Source organism: Ictidomys tridecemlineatus, chromosome X (genome assembly GCF_052094955.1).
Source record: "Ictidomys tridecemlineatus isolate mIctTri1 chromosome X, mIctTri1.hap1, whole genome shotgun sequence".
In the NCBI taxonomy this organism is placed as follows: Eukaryota; Metazoa; Chordata; class Mammalia; order Rodentia; family Sciuridae; genus Ictidomys; species Ictidomys tridecemlineatus.
Genome location: NC_135493.1, coordinates 40107240 through 40123522, shown reverse-complemented (window position 1 = coordinate 40123522; position 16283 = coordinate 40107240). Strand labels below are relative to the sequence as shown.

The 16283-nt window shown below is 38.9% G+C and overlaps 1 protein-coding gene across 5 annotated transcripts in view; it reads left to right on the top strand.

The window, feature by feature from the left end:
* The window catches only part of Mid2 (midline 2), a 96769-nt gene extending 87084 nt beyond the window's left edge, over positions 1-9685 (top strand). For all 5 annotated transcript variants that reach the window (XM_021725211.3, XM_078034413.1, XM_021725210.3 and 2 more), the window contains exons 8-10: positions 2690-2851; positions 4501-4708; positions 5146-9685. In XM_021725211.3, coding sequence (XP_021580886.1) covers positions 2690-2851; positions 4501-4708; positions 5146-5548 — 773 coding nt within the window. In that variant the 3' untranslated portion in view covers positions 5549-9685. The remainder of the gene's footprint in view (positions 1-2689; positions 2852-4500; positions 4709-5145) is intronic.
* The last annotated feature ends 6598 nt before the right edge of the window (positions 9686-16283 follow it).

Here is a 16283-nt window from a genome sequence, read left to right as displayed (position 1 = left end):
ATTAGGTATACACCTATGTAAGCATATGCATATACCTATAATATACATACATATATACTCTGTGTGCACACCTATATGCCCATACAAAAACATATGTAATCATCCCTTGGTATCCAGGTAAAATTGGTTCCATGATCTCCTAAGAATACCGAACTATACATATGTTTAAGTCCCTTATATAAAATCATATAATGTTTGCATATAACCTACACACATCCTCCTGTTATACTCTGAATCATTCCTAGATTACTTATAATACCTAAAGAAATATAAATGCTATATAAATAGTTATGGTATTGTTTTGGAAATAACGACAAGGAAAAAAATCTGTACATGTCCAGTACAGATGCAGTTTTTAAACATTTTGGACATGTAGTTAGTTGTTTCTTTAGACAGAGAACTTCAAGATAAGGAGGGCTGATCTATATATTTTAGAAGTCATTCAGTCACATCAGTGTCAATTCCAATCCATCCCCATGAGTTCTTTCTCACCTTCCCTCATTCCATATTTATATGTTCCTTCTTCCATAGTGGGAACCTTGTCTCCCAACAACATCAATATATATATATATATACTTATTTACTCAATATCATATCTAAAATACTTTCAGAGTTGCTCTGCTCATATGTCTACAAACAGAAACCACCTAACAATAATTCAAGGGTCTGCTTGTAGTTCTACCATCCCCATTGCTGTGGTGTGATTATTATTTATTGGAAATTCAGTTGTCATTAGTTCCAGTCTAATTTTCAGTCTTTTCCCATCCTTGCTGATTTAACTCAAAAAGATATACTCAAAGAAGTATCATTTCCTCCCATGTCCTTTTAAGACTTTTTTTTTAGTTGTAAATAGATACAATACCTTGTTTTAATTATTTATTTTTATGGGGTGATGAGGATAGAACCCAGTGCCTCACACATGAGAAACAAGTGCTCTACCACTGAGCTACAACCCCAGGCCATTCTCCCATGTCCATTTAATCCTCTTCCTCCATCCTCATCCTTTCAGGATAACTAACTTCATTATTTTGGGGGTTATCTTTCCTATTGCTATTATTGTTGTTTTGCAAATACAAGACACTTTATTATGTTCTCACTTTAATTTTTCTCTCAAAAGTGTGGCATACTATAGATGCTTTTGTTTAACTTTTTACAATTCATCATATATCCTGGAAATCACCCTATATTAACTCATAGAGATCATACATATTCTTTTTCTGCAGATATATAATACTTAATTTTGAAGTTTTTTTTTTATTTTTGGAAGTGTATCTAGAAGATCATATAATTTCCTCTTTGTGTTAAAATTTTATGTGCACTTTTTGATTCACATGTGTATTGGTACATAGATATGCAGGGTCTCAAATAATATTCCTGACTGTTATCCTTATTGTCTTTTCATAAGAATCACCAGTGCCTCCATGTACTTATTCTTTATACAACATAGGTTTGCTTCCTATTATGTTTCTTTTTCTAGTTTTAATTTAGGCTTTTTCAACCTTCCCCCAAATGAATTATAAAACCCTTTTGATCAGATCTCTTGCAAAACACTCATGACTTATTATTTCCAATTTCCAACCTCAGTACATCCTTTACTAGAGCTGCATAGAAGTGACCAAATCCATTACTCATTTTCCTTGCCCTTTCCATCATCTGGTAGAACTGTGGTTAAAAAGTGGTAAGCTGACTGAAAAAAGAGATAACAGCAGAGGGAAATCTAGATAACCCGTAGACTAGAATGTAGGTTCTTCTTTTACTGAAAGCTAGTCAAATATATATTTTTAATTATGTATATCCCCCTTTTTTAGTCAATGTTTATAGTCTAAAAGACCTTCAAAGTCAGAAGTCTGGATCTCTGATTTCTTTCCATACTTTGGAGGGGAAAAGGTTCCAGATGATAATGTGTTCCTAGACTATCCAACCCCAGAGAAGTATGAGAATCAGCCAGGAAGGGACAAAAATGTACAGTGTCAGACTGAGATGACATCTTATTTTGATTATCATGTAATCTCATTGACTTCTCTGACACTTTGAAACCCAGCAAGATTGGTACATGTGAAGATGGGTACTAAAGAGGAATCATAAACCCTGAAAGCCTCGTAAGCTTACAGAGACAAACACTGTCCTTAACTCCATTAAATGTGATGTAGTGGAGAGATTACTAGACTGGGATTAAAAGATTCTACTTAGCACTCTCATCAAAAATCTATGACCTCAGGCATGTCTTCTCTGCATTCTAGTTTCCCATTTGTAAAATGAGGGAAATTCAATGTCTAGGTGTCCCTTATGCTTTGAGTTTTCATGTTTCTGTGCTCTGCACAGGACTGCTCCACCCATGAAAGGCCAGATTCAGCCTGTAGAGGAATGGGCACTTGGGGTAAAGATCCAGTGACTCCATAAGAATGATGGTTCTGTGTATTTGGCATAATGGTCATTCCTGAGTTATTTGGCAAAAAAATGAAATAACCTAACTTTTGTTAGTGGTTACAAGTCAAGAACGTGGCATAAGCCTAGCTCTGTGGGACTAAAAAATAGTGGAATCATAAGCTCTTGTTCATTTCATTTTGTTGTCCAGGACTCAAAAGAAAATGAATTCACTTTGGGGGGCTTATGATTGAATTTTCAGTGTTCTTTTCATCTTCTCTTTAGAACCTGTTTATTGATGTCCTTGTCTTTTCTCACTTTACAGGCCTGTATAACTCAGTGGATAGCTGGATGATTGTTCCCAACATTAAACAGAACCATTACACAGTGCATGGACTTCAGAGTGGAACACGCTACATCTTCATTGTTAAAGCCATAAACCAGGCAGGCAGCCGGAACAGTGAACCTACCCGACTAAAAACTAACAGTATGTTGTGATTCTAAAAGGAAAGATCCATTTTCTTCTCCCCAGGAAGGATAACCCGAGCAGGCACCCACAATAGTGTGTGAGAGCAGCGGCACTGTGTAGAGGAGCTTTACTCTTGTAATTTGTGTTTTGAACAAGAGGTTTGTTGGTGTCTATGGGAAATTTGTGGACAGAGAGATACATAAAATAGCTGATTGTTTGGGAGAATGTAACTGAAACGTTTTTCTCTGCTTTTTCCTGCCCCCATGCTTGGTGGAAAATTGAGAGAAAGACCATTATTTGTGATTATGCAGCAAACCTCTACTGCAGAGAAGCCATATCTGTTAGGAATGCTTTTGACCACAAATAATAGAAAATGTAACTAACTTAGCTTAACCAGTAGTATTTGTTAGTAACTCAAACAAATAGTTTTTTATTCTTTTGAATGCACAATGAGTGTAACTCTTCATCATGTACAAACACAAGAATGTTATCAAAATTGTAATGGGTTGCACTCCATGTGTGTATAATATGTCAAAATACACCCTACTGTCATGTATTTCTAAAAATAAAAGCAATAACAAAAAAGAAGTTTGAAGGTAGGCAATTCAGGGCTGGAGCAGCAGCTCTGCAGTATCATAAATGGCACTGGTACCTTCTCCTTTTGTGCATTGGCTTATTGCCATGTGATCACAAAATGGCTACTCCAGATATCTTATTTCTTTTAAAGATAGGAAGACAGAATTAAACCATTGGTACACATGATGACTATCTCTTCTATCAGGAAAATAGAAAACTTCCCAGAAGTTTCTACCCCTCTGACTTTAGTTCCATCTCATTAGCCACCTTTGGCAGCAAAGGAGGATAGGAGATTGGGTAAAAGAGAATAAATAGGGAATGAGAATTGGGCCAGCCAATAGTGTCTGTCACAGAAGCATTTTAATAATAAAGATTTTGCCATACCCAGCAACTGGCCTCTGATAACAATGCTTTGGTCGTATAGTTATAAAGAATTCTCTGTGGTGAATGATCCTTACACAATAAATGTTTTCTCTCATCACTGATGATGCACTGTCACTCAAAGATGCCTAATGATATTTTGTTTACATTCCAATTTAATGAGAGCAAAAACTTATTCTTTTGCTGAGTTCTTTTCAGGTTTGTCTTCTGTTTTTGCCACCAAACAGCAGTTGCCTTATAGGTACTCCTCACTTTGTCCCCCTCAAATATCATGATACTCCTTCTCTTACAATCTACCTGAATTTCAAACCACCCACTGAAATAAAGCAAAGTACAAAACATATTTGAGGACAGAAGCCTTAGAGACATCCCTTTTAATTTGATAATATATTCTAGTGGGAAGCTGACTAGCTCTCATATACTTAGAATATGATTTCAGGAAAATACTCATATGAGAGATCCAATTTTTTCCTGCAGTGGTGAAATAAATGCCTTTAGAAGATAATTTTGTTGGGGATTGGCCTCTATTCTTATTTAATTGAAAATGTGGCTTCTGATCTGCCTCCTTAATATAGTCTAAACAGCAGCCAACTTGCACTGACCAAAGAATGATCATTATATCAAGGCTCCACTGCTATTGATGGTCCTGGAAGACAAAAGTAAAATTCTTAAAAGCTTCATCATGCTTTTTCTCTTTTCAATTTTTTCAGGCCAGCCCTTTAAACTAGATCCTAAAATGACTCATAAGAAGTTGAAGATCTCCAATGATGGATTGCAGATGGAGAAGGATGAAAGCTCTCTGAAGAAAAGTCATACCCCAGAGAGGTTTAGTGGCACAGGGTGCTATGGGGCTGCAGGAAATATATTCATTGATAGTGGCTGCCACTATTGGGAGGTGGTCATGGGTTCTTCAACATGGTGAGTGGATCCAATTTTTCTTTTTTCTTATTCCCTCTCTTTTTAAATCCCTGGGGATTCAATTTTATAGCATAACCATAATATCAATAAGACATGGTTTAAAAGTATGTGATGAAAATCAGTCCTAGACAAAATTTCCATTTTTAATAAGATTAAAATTTCCCAGAAGTTTCTACACCTCTGATTTTAGTTCCATCTCATTAGCCACCTTTGGCAGCAAGGGAGGATAGGAGATTGGGTAAAAGAGAATAAATAGGGAGATGGAAATGACTACATAGCTCTAATTGCTAACTTTTCAAAGTTCTATTGATATTAGCATTTTGTAACTATTGAAGGCAAAAACATGTATTCTACTTCTTATATGTCCTATATGGTGTCTAGAACAACTCATATAATTTATGAATGTGTATTTCTCTCTCCTTTCCATTGTTTCACAGGTATGCAATTGGTATTGCCTATAAATCAGCTCCAAAGAATGAATGGATTGGCAAGAATGCATCTTCATGGGTCTTCTCTCGCTGCAATAGTAACTTTGTAGTGAGACATAACAACAAGGAAATGCTAGTGGACGTGCCCCCACAGTTGAAGCGTCTAGGTGTCCTCCTGGATTATGACAACAACATGCTGTCTTTCTATGACCCAGCTAACTCTCTCCATCTTCATACCTTTGATGTGACCTTCATTCTTCCAGTGTGTCCAACATTTACAATCTGGAACAAATCCCTAATGATCCTGTCTGGCTTGCCTGCCCCAGATTTTATTGATTACCCTGAGCGGCAGGAATGCAACTGTAGGCCTCAAGAATCCCCTTATGTTTCTGGGATGAAAGCTTGCCATTAAATTTCAAGAGAGCATATAATTCACTGGCTCTCCTGTTCAGCAGTTCTTCCCCTCAGTTAGTGTTCAATATACAAGATAAAAATAAAATTCATCTGAAGCATACAAAATAACTAGATATTGTAGAGTTAATTTTTGTGCATTAAAGCTTGTATTTGAATCAGTGTAATTGAGTTCCTCAGAACAAATTATCTAAATAGTCTGGGTTCAAGCCATTGAAGATGAAATTTAGAGAAAGCCTCTGTTGTCAATGGACAATTAAAAATTCCCAGTGATTTAAGAGTTTAAATTATATTGGAAGGAATTAGGGTAATTCTAGATAATAATGTAGAAAGATACTCTGAACAAGGATCTAGCCAGCCAGAATAGGGTATGGTTGTCAGCCTTTCTAGTACTGGCCAGTTTGGCCAAGTAGAATTTTGAACAGTGTCAATTGATCACATATTGTATGTTTCTTTTAATAAAAACCTACAAGCAATGCTTCACTACAAAGAAAACATGGGTGTATATATAATATATAAAATAATCAAATTCATTTTATATATTATATTTACAAAATAAAAGTTTTAATTTGCACATTTGAGTGATAAATATACTGGAAGGAAAAATAAATTACACCATTCATTTTTTCCCTAAAATAAACCACAAAATCAATCAGCATTTCTCCCCTCCCCCTTCCAACTCTTCCTTCCCTCCTCTTGTCACACACACACACATAATAGATGCAATCATTGACATAGACAGTGAGAAGCACTCTTGGTTCGATTAAGAGAGACTTGAGGAGAACACTGTACAAGAGATGCTATTGCTAGATAGAAAACTGATCCAGGTGGAAGTGTCCTATGTGGCACAATTTCATGGATGATACTTAATAGAGGAGATCCATCTGAATTGTTAAAAATTATATCAGAATATTACAAAGAAATATGGTTTCATCATTCACACATATATACAGTTCCCAGAATTAGGCCAAAACAGTTGTATAATGCAGCTTCTGTAGAAACTTGCTTTACTTAATCAGTAAGGAAGGAACTGTATAGATGCAACAACTATTTGCATATAAATATACTGTTTTCAGATTTTAAAAAACCCCAAAACTTCTGAAGTGCTCAAATGCCTGAGAATAGTTTGTTATTGTTAAATGAGGTTAAATACTATTTCCATTTGCAATCTTCTTCACACTATTCATTTACTTAACCATCTTTTCAAATGCAGACATTAATTTCATCCTCATCAGCAAAGTTGAAGGGAAATGAACTTCATGGTCTATGATTTTTGCCAGTTGTATTGCAGAGACTAAGAGCTATCAGATTCATAGCTTTCTCCTTTTCCAGGAGCTAAGTCTTCCCCAAGGAGTCTATTCTTTGGGAATTGTGATAATACTGTTTTGCAATTATGAAGTGATAGCTATAGCTACAATCACTTGTAGATTGGAGCCTTAAAGTAATGTCAAAACTCTGCTCCTCTTCCTTTCCTTCAGCATGGTAAATGCTCATTTATTAATTTGTTAAATAAACTATTAGATGCCAGGTAACACACTACTGCCCTGAGAATGCACATATTAAGAAAACAGTTCTTGCTCTCAAATGGCTTATGATTCTGCATAAGAGAAAGAGTATCTCTATAAATATCACCCAATTACAGATATTGTTTACCCAACATGGAAAGCAAGACTGATGCAGATATAAAAGGAAGGCTCAAATTTATACATGTAATGGTAAAGTCAGCGGCTTTAAAGACCGTATGGACTTACTGCTAATCAGGAAATGAGCAACCCCAGTAAGATTAAGTAGTGCTGGCAAGCAGCTTACTGTAATGGAAAGCCTTTGGGTTATAATTTTGGATTAGAATAATCCTAGTTTCTCTGCTATTTACTAGTAGTGTGACCAAGGGTAGGCATTTCACTTCTCCAAGCCTTTGTTTTCTTTTCTGTAAAATAATACTTCACAGGCTGTTTCAAAGATTTCAAAAGATAGCAAGTGGGGGCTGGGGCTGTAGCTCAGTGGTAGAGCACTTGCCTAGCATGTGTGAGACACTGGGTTCCATCCTCAGCACCACATGAAAATAAATAAAGATATTGTGTCCATCTACAATAAAAAATAATAAAAAAGATTGCATGTGGAAACTGCCTAGCACAGCACCTGGCATTTAGTAAGTGTGTCATATATATTAATCTCCTTCTCAAAGCCTTTTACTGCCCTGGGACAATAATTTTTCCACCCTACTTTTGACTCAACCTGGATTAAATTTCTCCACCTCTCACTCTCTCAACCAGACTAACACCTGATCTCCTAACTGAGTTATGGGCCCCTCTTTGGAACCCACATGGCACTCTAAGTATCCCCTCCCTGAGCAATAATCACAGTGTATAGTAATGTTTTTCAAAATGTGGTCTTCAGAACACTTATGTTAGGATTACCTTCCATGATTTGTTTGTTAAAACAATCGATTTCTGGACCCCGCATAATTAGACTATTGGAAACAGGCGGAAATGTACATTTTTGTCAAGCTCCTCAGGTTATTCTAATGCACATGAAAGTTTAATGTATAATAATTATCTTCCCTATTAGACTGGGAATGCCTTGAGGGCAAGGACTTTGTCTTCTTGTTGTTGTTGTTGTTGTTGTGTTTTTAATACTTGGCACAGTGTCTGGAACAGAATAGTTGCCTGTCTAATGTTTGTTGAACAAATGTATGAATGAACAAATGAACAAGCAAAATTTATCTCTTGTACTCTGATGATCAGGGTGGTATTTGTTACTAACTGGGCAGAAAAGTTTGGTTACTTCTCCATTTTGTCTGTATTGATATTATTTTGAAAATGCAATAGGGCTCATACATATAAATGAGCATTGTTCTCCTCAAATACACTTTGGCAGTCATCTTGGGGAATTGTCTTTGGAACATGTGACACAATTCTTTTCAATAACACTTCAATTTTTTTCACTTTGTTCTTTGAAGGTATGTTTAAGTTGATTATAGGCTAAAATCACTCGGAACTAAGCCTACTAAATAAACTGGGAAGTGAAACAGTTTGAGTTAAGCAATGAAGTTTGACTGTAAAGTCCCAACTTCTGAGCCAAATAATGAAGTGACTTCCAAGATACAGCAAAGTTGCAAAGCACACAATAGGGATTCCTCAAGTCCCACATATTGACTTTAGTAAACTTAAGACTTTCGTAGAATCCTGGCAGTGCCAGGAACCATAAGAGAAGCCATTGGCTGTCTCTAGCTTAACCCAGTTGCACAAGGGGAATAGAATCTGTATTTAACATCTTCAAGGAAGGTGACTTCATAAACTTTTTTTGTTGCTTTACTCAATCTATTCTCCACAGCTCTTTCTGCTAGAAAATTATTTTCTGTCTGTAGTTTATGCTTTTTTTCACTTTTTATATTGTCTTCTTGAAGAAAGCACAAAAATAAAGTTTAGCCTGTTTGAGAATATGAAAGAAATTTTAATGCCACATAGAGGTTCTGGCTATTTACCTATAAGTAAGAGTAACTGCATCTGGCTGTATTTTTATTATGTCATTCCATTGTGTATCTTTAGATGCAGTGAAATTCCAATTGCAGCAAAATCACTTATACATTCTTTTCAGCAAATATACTCTAGGCGAATTTTTTAAGCTTCCATGGTTTACATATTTATATATGATGACTACCTGGATGGAGCAATCCATGGATGGACTTTTGAATTAGCTCAAATATTTGATACCCTTTCTTCCAAGAAATAGAGAAAGTGAGGCAGGTAGATATGAACCACACCCACACTTATTTCTAGCTCCTGAAGCCAATTTCAGCCTTAGAGCCATTGGCTGTATTTGGCTGTGTATTACAAGTTGGCCAGACATTGCCATCAGGTCGGGAAAAGCTGCCCTTTATGGTGTGGTCTGCCGGCTTCAGACATATGCTGTGTTAATGTTATTGGCTAGAATATTTATTAGACTCTTGTTGGACTATTTTTTATCAAATGCTTTATCCCAGGCTTGTTTGTACTGGGAGTTCTGGACCAATAGTGTCTCTCCCAGTGAAACAAATATGAGCATCTGTGAATTAAACACAGTCTCATCCCTCTCTGAAATATCCCAGCCCATCCAAAATGCTATATTATGAATTAAATAAATATATATGTATTCATGAGTTCTTGGCTGTCTGTCACTGGAATTTAATTGGGGGAGGACTAAATGAACTAAATGAACAATTATGGGTTACTGGAATTGGGTAAGTGACTTGGGGGAAAACACTCATAATATGTAGAGATCTGTGCAGAGAGGGGTCTAGGAGGTCTGGAACTCAGGATCCAATAATGAAGACTTTTATTTTAGGAGCAGTATACAGTCACCTCCAAGGAAATAAAGATATAAAGTCCAAAGAAATATGACACATCCAGTTTCAGGAAATGGAATGGAAGTTAGGAACTACAGGAGAACAAGTAAGTCCCTAGTGCCAGAACTCATTGGTTAAGGTCAGAGTAGGACCAGAAGCCAGTGAGCTAACTTATTGTTAAATAATTGCTTTATAAGAGGAGCCTAGGAATGGTAGGCAGTACCTCAGGGTTGGTATTTAAAAGAAATTTTAATGCCACATAGTAATTAATCAGATTTGATGTTGCCCTGAGACTAAAAGTCCATGCAATGTGAAGCAAACAGGGCAGTCAAGTAGGGAGTTAGAGTAGTGACTTGAAACGAGGTCAGACCAAGGGCCTACAGAAGTATAGCCCAAAGGCAAGAGGATTAAAATATAAAGGAAAAAAACCATAAAGGAGACAAGAATTTGGAGTATTAGGGAATAATTGGTCTAATTGGTAATCTGGAGAAATGCCAGATATGAGGCCACTGTCCACAGCTGTTTTAGTCAGCTTTTTAGCTGCTATGACTAAAGGACCCTACTAGAACAATTGTAGAGAAAGAACTGTTTATTTAGGGCTCATGATTACAGAGATTTCAGTCCACAGAAGTCCAACTCCATTCCTAGGGACTCCAGGTGAGGGTGAACATCATGGTGAAAGAGTGTGGCAGAGGGAAGCAGCTCACATCACGATAATTAGGAAGTGGAGAGAGAAACTCCACTTTCTAGATACAAATATATACCCAAAGCCACGCCCCAATTCCTGCATCCCCCAGCCACTCATTACCACTTCAGTTACCACTCAGTTCATTGCTACCAGGGGATTAATTCACTGATTGCGTTAAGACTTTCACAACCCATTCACTTGTCCTCTGAACCTTCTTGTATTGTCTCACACGTAAGCATTTGGGGGCACAACTAACATCTGAACTGTTAGGTGCAGGACAGGCTGAGTAAGTTGTCTGCAGGGCATGCCAAACAAAGTTAGCTGCAGGATGACCTGGCCACTGAAACCCTCTGTCTGGTTCTTTATCACCTGTTTGCTTCAAGCCCAAACGCCCAAGCCCCTGCTCAAGGCTGAACCATAGCCCGCTGCTCAAGGCCGAGCACTTAACCCCCTTATGCCAACAAGGCAGGTTGCAGACCCAGAGACCCCATTAGATTTGGGCTATAAAAACTCCTTCCTGCTGGGCCCCTCTCTCTTGCTCTCTCTGTCCTCTTGCTCTCTCTCTCTTGCTATCTCTCTTGCTTTCTCTGTCTCTCTCTTGTTCTCTCTCTTCTCTTCTCTTTCTCTCTTTTCTCCTCTGTTGCACTGCTGTAATAAAGATCTCTTGGTGCTCCAAGTGTTATGGTCACTTTCCTTTCATGAACCATAATAACAGTGAAGGTTTTCAGGTGTTTTTTTTTTTTTTTTTTTTTTTTTTTTTTTTTTTTTTTTTGGTCTATGAATGTGTGATGTGATGTTTGGAAAGACCATCTCTGTTCAATGTGCCAGAACAAAGAAAGGAATCTTATACGCTATGTAGGAAAAGAGTTGGCCCCAGAATCTCAGTGAAGCAGAGCCCATAGGTGGGGATGAGGGGGTCTCAGTTACAAATGTTAGGAGTAACAGAGATCAAGAAAGTTCTGTAGATACAGGGGGTATATATAGCATGATAGTTAATGAGAACGAGTCCTCCACTGTGAATTTGCAGGAGTGGAGAAGGAAGTGATCTTATAAATGCAGGGCACAATGCACAAATTATAGTTGTGACTGATCTGGCCTGATTCAAGAAGCATTTATTGACCACTCATTATATTCCTAGCACTCTTCATTTCAGTGAGGGGATCCTAAGATGAAAAATATTGTGAACACTCATATTAGAGCACCCAAATCAATAATTCTCAAATACTGTTAGGTGTCTGAACTCAGTGAGTTATTGATAATTGAGAAAGGAGCATTTAATGGAGACATAGGGACAAAAGTGGAAGCTCTTATTAGTACCTACTATGGAGACTTGTTCCTAGTAAATTTTTAGTGAATGCTGGTAAAATAGAAACAGAACCTGATCAGCAGACTAACAAGCAGGAGTCACCATCACCACTTATATAATTCCCCCCTGCCATGTACTCCTGACCCAGCATTCCTGTAAATGTGTATTTTGGTTATTCTTTAGGGCCAGGCTTCTTCAAAGAGAACAGTTAGAAGAATATATGAATTAGTTATCAATAATGTGCTAATGAAGAAGTGTGGGCAAAATACATACCCCTACCAACTACTTACTCTACCTCTTCCTTTTCATAAATGTTAACAAGGACCTTTTAAAGACACACTTTCATTGTCATCTAGGGGTAACAAGGTGGGGAGGGCAAGCTCTGAGCTTTCAGATTTATAAGGGTCAACAGACAATGTATTGGAAGACTTGTAGGGAACATATTGTGAGCCAAGAAGAATCCTTCAAATACTGGAATATAGATGCCAACTCTACTTTCTGTAAGGTTGGCCTCATATAGAGAATGCAAAGAGAATCTGTTACTCCTCCAGACAAATTGAAAGTCCCAGAAAATGGACTGATTTTCCCTTTGATGTACAGGGGCAGGAAAAAGCCATTATGAGCTACACCTTTTTTGTCCAGCTCAACTCCCTTTGTAACAAAGGAGGGTGCTATACCAGAATGTGAAATTCACAGCAAGCAACTATCAGGCACATAAGGCAAGGCCAAATTCAAGGCCTGGCTGATTCAACAAGTAAAGATAAAATGAATCACTTTTAGATTTGTTGCATTTATTATTAACAGATGGTTGTTAACATAGTGAAACAGAAAGCACCAGAAGTTCCAGTTTCTATGGGTGCTTCTCCCAAACACAAGAAAGGACGACTTTGGGGCCAGAGGACTACCATGTGAAGTGTGGGATACATCCCATGCTGAGAAGGCAATTCTATACTGCAGCTAAATGGCTATATATTTTGTAGTCCTGTTCTGAGGAAAATGGGTCAGGAAGCCTTGTACCTCATCAGAACCTAGATGGTGGGAGGTGATGAAAAACTGACTCACACAGCCTCCCAGGGGAGATAAGGAGACAAGTGGTGATGGCTTTGAAGCATCTCCTCTCAGGCTAGCCATACTCTTGTGCTCTGGGAAAGGATCACAGGCACTCTGACAAGACTAGTTGTGTGTGGTTCAAGCCTTTGTCTGCCAGACCTATGTGAATAGTGTAACATCTCCAAAGTGCCAGAGTGAAGTCCTTCTACAGAGGCTTCCCGAAGTTTCAAATAACTTTCCTGGGGGTGGGGGAAAGCAAAAGGAAGTAAGTCAGGGTCTAGTGAGAAACCTCCTTTCTCTGTCCCTTCTGGTGACCTTCCATTTATGTCCTTCCCTTCTTCTCAGCTTCTTTGGTATAGAGGGTGGACATGGTTCAGGGATTAAAGGAATAATGGGAGAATAAAAAAAATACAGGTCTCGCAATATTCAGTACGAAGGCCAGAGAATCCCAAGGCCCAAAACCTTTGCTACCTCTAGTCCTTATTTTTTTAATTAATTTTTTAAATTTCAGTTATACATGACAGTAGAATTTATTTTGGCAGATTATACATACATAAAGTATGACTTACTTTATTTAAGTTCCCACTCTTGTGGTTGTACATGATTTGGAGTTACCCTGGTCATGTAAACAAATACAAGGCTAGGAAAGTTATGGCCAGTTAATTCTACTATCTTTCTTATTCCTCTTCCCCTCCCTTCCCTTCATTTCCCTTTGTTTAATCCATTGGATTTCTATTATTCCCCTCCCCAGCCTCCCTTGTTTGGGGTTAGCTTAAGTTTTTTAAATTATCAATTGAAGTATATGGGTAATTTACAAGGTCTCTGCTAGCCCTAACTGGATTTCCATGAATGCAAATTTAGTGAATGTAGTGATAGAAGCTAAATCTGTATACCTGCCCAAGAATGTTGGGACATTAAAATAGATCACAGGGAATCCTAATGACTACAACAAAGAGGCAGATGACATACCTTTACTTTAGTGGGTATGGAGGATTCACTTTTGAAGTGACTATCCTCCCCCATACCCACTTCACTTCACTTGGAACTCCAATCTCTCCCACTTATATTTGCATCTTTAGTTTTAGTTTTTCACTTCAGACCTTTCCCCTTATCCTGCTTTACTCACTGATAGTACAAGATGCAAATACTGCTCTAGATAGCCATGTCTCAGTTTCAACTTTCACAATCTTCCATGTGTCTGTGTAGGAAATTGCTAAAGCTATTCCATATTCCAAGAGTAGAACAGGTCTTTTGATATAGCAACCAACAGGGTCCTTTGCACCACCTTCCCAATCATTGCCTTTCTCCTACCCCTCCACCAAATTTCCACAAATACACACCTTATCTGACTGAGAAAGAGGGTCTTGGTCTAGCCATTAGCCCAAATTATCATTCAACCATCTATTTATTGATTCATTCAACAAATTATTTGTCTATAGTCCCTTTGTGTTAGGTGCTGGAGTTCAGTAATAAACATGTCTACATAGTCCCTGCCCTGATAAAACTCATAATCTAACGAGGCAGAGATACACGAATAAGCACTTTTCTAATCATAAGAGCTATCATTAATTGATTGCTTATACTGTGCCTGACAGTATGCTAAGCTCTTGGGATGCAGTGATTCATTTAATCCATTCAGCAAGCATATGTAATAAAGACTATTATTACCTCCCTAGAACAAGAATAGTTAATCCCTACATCCTGTGCCTAGACCAGCAGAGAGACACCTGGCAACTGCAGGCAAGGGTGTTAGCCATAATTGCCTTTGGCATGGAGTATCAAGTTTAAGAAGAAAATCATCTAGCCCAGTAGCTTCTGGGGTCAGTGTTGACCAGGAGGGATTTCCAAGTTTTCTCTAGACATCCTCAAAATCTCTCTTCTGGAGCAGTTTCTCCACCGCATTTTCCTCTCCTTTCCCTCCTGCTCCCCAGTGCCCCACCTCCTTCCAGGCCGGTCCCTCCCTCTGGGCCGCCTCCTCCACGAGTCATTTCCCCTTCCCCCGCCCCAAAGACTTTGGTTGTCTCTTGGAATCCCTTCCCCACTAACAGGAAGTAAAGAAAGGCAAGCTGCTTTGGGAACCAGGTAAGTGCTTTCTGCTGCGAGGATGGGAAACAACTTCCCGCACCTGGATTCTGAAGGACCCAAATAGGGGAAGTTCCCGTAGACAGTTCTGCTGACGTCCCTGAAGTTCCTGTGGTCTGAAAGCCTAGTGGCTGGCTGTGGAAGGTGCAATACCTGTCTCCTGGGACTGGAGTGTAGTGGCAGTCCAGTCTCACAGGCCTGCGGAACTGTGGTGGGTTTGGGTGGGATGAACTCAGCGGCTAGGGAGGGACCTCACCATTGTGGAAGCTGGAGGGCGGGACGGGTCGGCTCCAGAAACCAGCCATTGCTAGGAAGCTGGGGGAAAAGGTTTCGAGGATGCTGATGGGAATGGGGGCGTTTGCAAGTGAGCCTATGGTGAGCTGGGAATGCATGTGTGCGAAGGGATGTGGAGAGGTGGGTGTGTGAGTGTGGAGGCGCCTGTGTGCAGGGATATGTATGTATGTGTGGAAATGTGTGGGGGTGTATGGTGATTATTCAAGTGTGGGTGTAGGGGGTGGTGCATAAGATAAATCTTGTTATGTTCCTGCGTGGAGGGGTGTGTGTTGGGATTTCTTGTGGCGCTTCTGGAGATGTGTATGTGTATGGAACTGTGTGAAGTGATTTATATGCATGTGTGGAGTGTGTGGGGGTGCCGCGTACATGGGGTGCGGGTATGTAGGCATTCATGGGGAATAGAGTTGAGAACCAAAAGGAAAGAGTTGAGAACCAAAAGGAAAGCTGACCTACCGAGGGAGTAGGGACTGACACTGCTTGTGCGCCCACGTGCGACTCAGGTAAAGATGTCACAAAACCTCTGGCTGACAGAACTTGAAGTCAGGATTCTCAATGGTTTGTGTTTTGGGGGGGTCTTCAATTTGCATATGGATTCCTGGGCCCCTGCATGACCATTTGACTCCAGATTATGGTTTAAAGGGGAATAGCAGATCCCAAAATAGCAGATCCAAATAGGTTACTTTGATACTTGTCATTGACTGTTTTGATTTCGTGAGAGCAGAAATGAAACTTGACTGAGCGGTTCTCTAATCTTTCTGTGGGCCTGTTGGCTTGCTGTGATAGGTTTGCTGCTCCTGTGAGACAAAGTGCCCTCAGAATGAGGGGAGAGGTTAAAAAACATGATCACTCCCCAGAGTAAGTTTGCAGAAAGCTAATTGTGATACATTGTATGCAAGACCCTCTCAGAGGGGATCTTGGGAACTCTAATAGTCTCAAGCTTTACTTCTCAGCTCTTTGTTAAGTAAGGTTGGAACAAAGATTTTCAGTGCTTC